Source organism: Entelurus aequoreus, linkage group LG25, assembly GCF_033978785.1.
Source record: "Entelurus aequoreus isolate RoL-2023_Sb linkage group LG25, RoL_Eaeq_v1.1, whole genome shotgun sequence".
NCBI lineage: Eukaryota > Metazoa > Chordata > Actinopteri > Syngnathiformes > Syngnathidae > Entelurus > Entelurus aequoreus.
The window spans coordinates 13538333-13546965 of NC_084755.1; the positions used below are offsets into that span (position 1 = coordinate 13538333).

Below are 8633 nucleotides of genomic sequence, written 5' to 3' on the forward strand. Positions count from 1 at the left end.
ATTGGCAGATAATTGTGCTTAGTTCAAACAAAATACCCCTCATTTTTGTATTTTATTTTTTCTTGTTTTTGAACACTGACTTTTTGCAGTGTAGGACATGCCTTCCAAAGCAAAAATGGCAAGATCTATTCAACTTCAGACGGCGATGCCCCGGCTGATGTATTTCAATTCCTTTATTTATTTTTTTATAACCTCATTGGGATTCCTGGTTTCTCTGCAATTCCCAGAGTACGTCCATGTAAACAGCCACCAGTCATTGGAACATTCCTCCATGTATTAGATTATTAAAAAGCTCTATTCCAATTTAATCACATGCTGCTCCAACTTGTCATTTACGTGTCTGCAGCTCGCACCCGCATCACCAAGGCGCCGCAGGATCAAAGCGTCATCAAGGGCACCAAGGCGGTCATGACCTGCGGGGTGACCCACGACCCCAGCGTCACCATCAGGTAAACGCCGCTCTTGCCAAAAAAAAGTTTCCTCAGACTCCTGCATATTTATTTATTTATCTATTTATTTTTTCGCGTGTGACTCTTGAGTCGGCACATAAAAACAAGCGTCGCTATCACAGCTGCTTTTTAATGAGTTTGTGAAATCTGCAACAAATCTCATCAGCGTTGATCCACCCTCTGATGACCTCCTCTGGGATGCAAGTCTTACAGTCAGATAGACAGCGTTGCGTATGATAAAGAGTGTGTGTGTGTGTGTGTGTGTGTGTGTGTGTGTGTGTGTGTGTGTGTGTGTGTGTGTGTGTGTGTGTGTGTGTGTGTGTGTGTGTGTGTGTGTGTGTGTGTGTGTGTGTGTGTGTGTGTGTGTGTGTGTGTGTGTGTGCGTGTGTGCGTGTGTGCGTCTCACAGGCGGGTGAAATGTTGTCTACCGAGCCCAGTGATTAGAGCGCCTGTCACCTGTGGGCCTGTGGCATTGATCGGATGGCGGGGTAAACAGTGGAATATGTAAACAGAGTAATAACTTCAGACGGCGCCTTTAATTAAACGCAACGGCGAGGAGATTAGCTGGAGAGCCCCAACAGTCACAATTAATCACTGCATCTCCCGCTCCTGCGTGCACGCCTGGGGCCGTGACAGGGGTTGAAGACTGCAGGGGATGGGGGGGCGGGGGGGGGGGCGGTGGAGTCATTAATTTGAGGTTTTCCATACATGTGCGATAGTCGGGTTGTAACGACACATCCATCATCAGTGTGTAGTAGGGTTGTATAGTACCGCGATACTAATGAATCAAATTCGGTACTCTACCGCCTCTGAAAAGTACCGGTCCTCACGTCGCGTCATTGCTGCTTTTTACGAGCAGACGAGCATGTTCGGCAGCGCACAATCACAGAGTACTTACAAGCAGACACAGTGTGTGGACAGAAAAGGTAGAACGGACGCATTTTGGCTTAAAAACTAACGATAAAGGTGAAGCTATAACACTGAAACGCCCTCAGGAAGAGGTGCTTTAAGACATGGCTACTTCTAAATCACTAATCCTCGCCTCCATGGCGACAAATAAAGTACGTTTCTTACAAGTATCATCCCTGCCGGACGAGGTAAAGCCAAACATGCTTCACTACACACCGTAGCTCACTGGCGGTTGGGGGGGGTTGAGTTGGGGTGGGGTTTGGTGGTAGCGGGGGGTGTATAATGTAGCTTCCCGGAAGAGTTAGTGCTGCAAGGGGTTCCGGGTATTTGTTCTGTTGTGTTTATGTTGTGTTACGGTGCAAACGTTCTCCCGGAATGTGTTTGTCATTCGTGTTTGGTGTGGGTTCACAGTGTGGCGCATATTTGTAACAGTGTTAAAGTTGTTTATACGGCCACCCTCGGTGTGACCTGTATGGCTGTTGATCAAGTATGCCTTGCATTCACTTATGTGTGTGTAAAAGCCGCATATAGTATGTGACTGGGCCGGCACGCTGTTTGTATGGAGGAAAAGCGGACGTGACGACAGGTTGTAGAGGACGCCAAAGGCAGTGCCTTTAACCCTCCCGTTTTTAGCGGGAGACTCCCGGTATTCAGCGCCTCTCCCGATAACCTCCCGGCAGAAATGTTCTCCCGACAAACTCCCGGTATTCAGCCGGAGCTGGAGGCCACGCCCCCTCCAGCTCAATGCGGACCTGAGTGGGGACAGCCTGTTCTCACGTCCGCTTTCCCACAATATAAACAGCTTGCCTTTCCAATGACGTCATAACATCTAGGGCTTTTAGAGAATAGAGTGCACAACTGCGCACACAACAAGGAGACGAAGCAGAAGAACGAGGAACTTACAGACATGGCGACGCCGTCGACGAGCAAGATGAAGAAATACGCTTGCAAGTTCCAAAACGAATGGAAACAAGAATTTCAGTTCATCCAGAACAGTTCGAAGGGGAAGGGGTATGTATGTTGCCTGTACATTATGTAGAACAGACTTCTCCATTGAACAGGGTGGCCGAAATAATATACTCATTCATGAACGGAGAAGTTAAACAGGACAATGCTGCCCTCTACTGGATAGCCTCCAGAACACTGAAATTCAAGTATTTATTTTATTTATATGTATAATAAAATATATATATATATATATATAGATATATATATATATATATATATATATATATATATATATATATATATATATATATATATATATATATATATATATATATATATATATATATATATATATACACTACCGTTCAAAAGTTTGGGGTCACATTGAAATGTCCTTATTTTTGAAGGAAAAGCACTGTACTTTTTAATGAAGATAACTTTAAACTAGTCTTAACTTTAAAGAAATACACTCTATACATTGCTAATGTGGTAAATGACTATTCTAGCTGCAAATGTCTGGTTTTTGGTGCAATATCTACATAGGTGTATAGAGGCCCATTTCCAGCAACTATCACTCCAGTGTTCTAATGGTACAATGTGTTTGCTCATTGGCTCAGAAGGCTAATTGATTATTAGAAAACCCTTGTGCAATCATGTTCACACATTTGAAAACAGTTTAGCTCGTTACAGAAGCTACAAAACTGACCTTCCTTTGAGCAGATTGAGTTTCTGGAGCATCACATTTGTGGGGTCAAATAAACGCTCAAAATGGCCAGAAGAAGAGAACTTTCATCTGAAACTCGACAGTCTATTCTTGTTCTTAGAAATGAAGGCTATTCCACAAAATTGTTTGGGTGACCCCAAACTTTTGAACGGTAGTGTATATATAGCTAGAATTCACTGAAAGTCAAGTATTTCATATATATATATATATATATATATGAAATACTTGAGTTGGTGAATTCTAGCTGTAAATATACTCTCCTCTTAACCACGCCCGACCACGCCCCCACACACCCCAACCACGCCCCCACACACCTCCCGATATCGGAGGTCTCAAGGTTGGCAAGTATGCTTTAAGGCACGCCCCCAATATTGTTGTCTGGGTGGAAATCGGGAGAAATTCGGAAGAATGGTTGCCCCGGGAGATTTTCAGGAGGGGCACTGAAATTCGGGTGGGTTGGCAAGTATGGTCATAGCTGCAAAAGGTGGACCGACATCATATTGAACCCTATGGGTTAGGAATGGGATGGCACTTCAAGTTCACATGTGAGTCAAGGCAGCTGGCCAAATACTTTTGGCAATATGGTGTATTTGGCCAGAAAGGTGAAAGGCAGGGTGCTGCACTGTATTGACACATGTGCCGTTCCATATACTCTGCGACAATGACATGCATATTTTCTTCTCTCCAGCTACGTGTGGGAGAAGAGTGGCACCGCGATTGACGTGAACGCGTCGCCCCGCCTCCGGCTGGATCCCGAGGGGACGCTTCACATCTCCCAGACGTGGTCCGGAGACATCGGGACATACACCTGCAGGGTGACCTCAGTGGGTGGCAACGACTCCCGCAGCGCCCACCTCAGAGTCAGGTCTGAAAGTAGTCTCTCTATGCTCGCGTGATGGATGGATGTTGTCGCCGTTACCGCTCGCTCATCCGTCAAACGCCAACCACATCAATAGCTACACTTCCACAATCTAATAGTAGAGATGTGTTCAAACATCGTCTTTACATAGAAGCACTTGGAGCACTTTAACAAAACCAATAGGTTTCATATCTCCAGCCTACATTCTTTCTTTTTTCTGTGTGTTCTAAATATGGAAAAACTGCTAGCAAGAGGTGGCTACCAATGCAGGTAATGGGGAGTCATTTATTGCACCTCTAAAGCCCTTGGCATGGCTCAGATGGTAAAGGGGCCATCCAGGAACTTTGAGTGTTCCTACTGAAATACAAATCCAGCTTCTGCCATCCTAGTCACTGCCGTTGTGTCCTTGGGCAAGACACTTCAGTCACCTTGCTCCCAATGCCGAATAAATGTGATTAAATGTCAGGTGGTGGTCGGCAAATAATGCAAAAAATGTGGCTACAAATGTAGCTCACCACCATCAATATATCTATATCAATCTAATCCATTTTAATTTGTATTATGTATGACTTTTCCTTATATTAAGGCTTTTTGTCTTAGATATGTTTTATACTTAGTATATTTTATTACTTGTATTCGGACTTGTAACACTGCAATATTTCCTCGTAACGTTATAACTATGCATCTTTTTTTTTTTTTTTAGAATATTCCCACTTAAATCTTGTAAAATTCTAAAAAAAAATTCAAATAACATACAAATAGTGTGTGTAAAATACAAATATAATGAAATATAATATATCATTTGTTTTTGTGGAAAGTGCAACCATGCAGACAAATGCAACACTAATACTTGGAACAGGCTGAATTATGATTTTATTTTTAGAAAATGAAATCTCCTTATTATTGGCTTTTAAAAAAAAAAATTCTGATGATTTCTACTTTTAAAACATGAATGCAATCATATGTATTGGCTATGCTTTGGTGTAAATTTTGCTCCACGGTCACTTTTTAGTGTATCTGCGAGATGTTCGATTCTAGAGGCGTTCCCAGATTGCAAATGAAACCAGGGCCCACCCTTAAAAGTATCATACATTACCTTTAAAAAATGTACACTTTTTAAATATATATCTCAATGTCTTCATTGCTATATTTTTACGGACACGTTCGAAAAAATAAACTTCATAAGCATTACATAGATTCACTTGGTCACAACATTACGTCCACTTGCACACTTTTTGTCAGTTTTCAATTATTGCATTATAGGTTTTTTTTTTTCTTTTTTTTGGCATAAGTAAGGGTATTGTTGCGTTCGACCAGTCTTCCTCTCAGGAAAATAAAACCCACTGGTCAATCCCAAGTTCTTTCGGATGACAAATATGTTGAGTAAGAAGGACCACCAAGACAGAACAGCAATATTACCAACTTTTCCTAAAGCTTTAGGAGACCGGCCCTTACAATGTGATAATAGCAGCGGCAAGAAGCGGTCTAAAATCAAGACAAAAATAGTCAGCTTATGTAGCACGAAAACAGCCCCTCCCGCCCAGAAAGAAATACAGCCTTTTTGTTCTAAACCGGGGGTGGGCAACCCGCGGCTCTAGAGCCGCATGCAGCTCTTTAGTGCCGCCCTAGTGGCTCTCTGGAGCTTTTTCCAAAATGTATGAAAAATGGAAAAAGATGAGGGGGAAAAAAATATATTTTTGGTTTTAGTATGGTTTCTGTGCTTTATAACAATTAGGGATCCCTAATTGTTATAAAGCACACTGTTTATATTAAACATGCTTCACTGATTCGAGTATTTGGCGAGCGCCGTTTTGTCCTACGAATTTTGGCGGTCCTTGAACTCACCTTAGTTTGTTTACATATATAACTTTCTCCGACTTTCTAGGACGTGTTTTATGCCACTTTTTCTGTCTCATTTTGTCCACCACACTTTTAACGTTGTGCATGAATGCACAAAGGTGAGTTTTGTTGATGTTATTGACTTGTGTGGAGTGCTAATCAGACATATTTGGTCACTGCATGACTGCAAGCTAATCGATGCTAACATGCTATTTAGGCTAGCTATATGTACATATCGCATCATTATGCCTCATTTGTAGCTATATTTGAGGCCATTTAGTTTCCTTTAAGTCCTCTTAATTCAATTTATATCTCATGACACACTATCTGTATATAATATGGCTTTTAATTTTTTGCGGCTCCAGACAAATTTGTTTTTGTATTTTTGGTCCCATATCTTTCAACATTTTGGGTTGCCGACCCCTGTTTTAAACCGATAAGGCCTCCCCCACAAAAAGGGAGTACATTAGACTCCCGGTAGACATTCCAGCCTTTAAAGTGAAAACCAAAGTTTACTAATGATCATAAGGTAAACAAAACAAAGTGTACACATAGGAAAATATTAGCTGCTTTAAACATGATTATGGATAAAGAAAGAACACTTTAAAAAATATATGCATTCTCCACATTATCAACACCAATGTCTATCAAGTGATGCCTATTGGTGGCCACCAATTGTAATACATATTCATACTGACCTCTTTCAAGAAGGCATTTCTGCAAGGCTACATTGTATAAAAAAGAAGCAGTAGACTTTACTTAAAAAATCTGGCAGCTCAGTTGCCAGAAATTTACCGTGAAATCATCAGTGGTACCATTTTTCCAGTTTTACAATAATGCACTGTAAAAACAGGGAATTTAGATTTTACGGTTAAAAAAAAAAAAAAAAAAGTAGCAAAGTAGCAACTCAGTCACCAGAATTTTGCAGTAAACATGAAAGTACTGTTTTTAAATATTATAATGCACTGTAAAAAAAAATGGCCATATAATTTACGTTTAAAATTTGGCAGCTCAGTCACCAGAATGTTATTGTAAAAACAACAGTGGTACAGTTTATCAATTTGGAGTAATTTGGTGTAAAAACATCATAAATGTTATGGTCAAATTCTTAGCTGACATTTTTTTTATTTGTAAAATCTATTAAAAAAAAAAAATAAAATCAAAGGCTAACTAATTACGTTTGAATTTAAGAACCCCTGCTCTACGGTAAAGTTGTGACATTTTGAAGCAATTCGGAAAAGGATAATCTTGGTCGCCATGCTTCACCCACATCCTATAATGAAAACCTAAACGCTTCAAAATTGGGCATCCTCCATATTTCTAATCTGTCTGGGTAAAGTTTGAAAGCTATCAGATGAACTATCGTGGAGGAAATGGTTACAGAACAACATCTGGAAATGGCGAACATCGGCCAAAAATGACTTTTTTGGGTGTTTTGAGGTTGAAAATGTACATAAAAGATGTAGGGTTGCACGTTAACTGAATCAGGCACACTGTTTGTGTGGGAATCACTTCTACCTTATATTTACATATGGAGGTATGAGGCTCATTTCCTCACTCGTTTGCACACCATTGGCACATTTTCACTTCGGTCCTTGAAGGCAACATTTTTTGGGCAATCTTGGCGTACAAAACCCAAATCCAGTGAAGTTGGCACGTTGTGTAATTCGTAAATAAAAACAGAATACAATGATTTGCAAATCCTTTTCAACTTATATTCAATTGAATAGACCGCAAAGAGAAGATATTTAATGTTCGAACTGAGAAAAGTATTTTTTTTTGCAAATAATCATTAACTTAATTTAATGGCAGCAACACATTGCACAAAAGTTGGCACAGGGGCATTTTTACCACTGTGTTACATGGCCTTTCCTTTTAACAACACTCAGTAAACGTTTGGGAACTGAGGAGACCAATTTTTGAAGCTTTTCAGATGGAATTCTTTCCCATTCTTGCTTGATGTACAGCTTAAGTTGTTCAACAGTCCGGGGGTCTCCGGTTGTGGTATTTTAGGCTTCATAATGCGCCACACATTTTCAATGGGAGACAGGTCTGGACTACAGGCAGGCCAGTTTAGCACCCACACTCATTTACTATGCAGCCACATTGTTGTAACACGTGGCTTGGCATTGTCTTGCTGAAATAAGCAGGGGCGTCCATGATAACGTTGCTTGGATGGCAACATATGTTGCTCCAAAACCTGTATGTACCTTTCAGCATTAATGGTGCCTTCACAGATGTGTAAGTTACCCATGCCTTGGGCACTAATACACCCCCATACCATCACAGATGCTGGCTTTTCAACTTTGCGCCGGATGGTTCTTTTCCTCTTTGTTCCTGAGGACACAACGTCCACAGTTTCCAAAAACAATTTGAAATGTGGACTCGTCAGACCACAGAACACCTTTACACTTTGCATCAGTCCATCTTATGAGCTCGGGCCCAGCGAAGCCGGCAGCGTTTCTGGGTGTTGTTGATAAATGGCTTTCGCTTTGCATAGTAGAGTTTTAACTTGCACTTACAGATTTAGCGACCAGCTGTTGTTACTGACCGTGGTTTTCTGAAGTGTTCCGGAGCCCATGTGGTGATATCCTTTACACACTTATGTCGCTTTTTGATGCAGTACCGCCTGACGGATCGAAGGTTCGTAATATCATCGCTTACGTCCAGTGATTTCTCCAGATTCTGAACCTTTTGATGATATTACAGACCGTAGATGGTGAAATCCGCAAATTCCTTGCAATAGCTTGTTGAGAAATGTTGTTCTTAAACTTTTCGACAATTTGCTTACACATTTGTTCACAAAGTGGTGACCCTCGCCCCATCCTTGTTTGTGAATGACTGAACATTCCATGGAAGCTGCTTTTATACCCAACCATGGCGCCCACCTGTTCCCAATTAGCCT

The 8633-nt window shown here is 41.1% G+C and overlaps 1 protein-coding gene across 1 annotated transcript in view; it reads left to right on the top strand.

Annotated features, from left to right (window-relative positions):
* Positions 1 to 8633, top strand: part of sdk2a (sidekick cell adhesion molecule 2a) — a 405582-nt gene that overhangs the window by 300257 nt on the left and 96692 nt on the right. Inside the window, exons 13-14 of the mRNA XM_062036709.1 lie at positions 347 to 449; positions 3719 to 3895. Coding sequence (XP_061892693.1) covers positions 347 to 449; positions 3719 to 3895 — 280 coding nt within the window. The remainder of the gene's footprint in view (positions 1 to 346; positions 450 to 3718; positions 3896 to 8633) is intronic.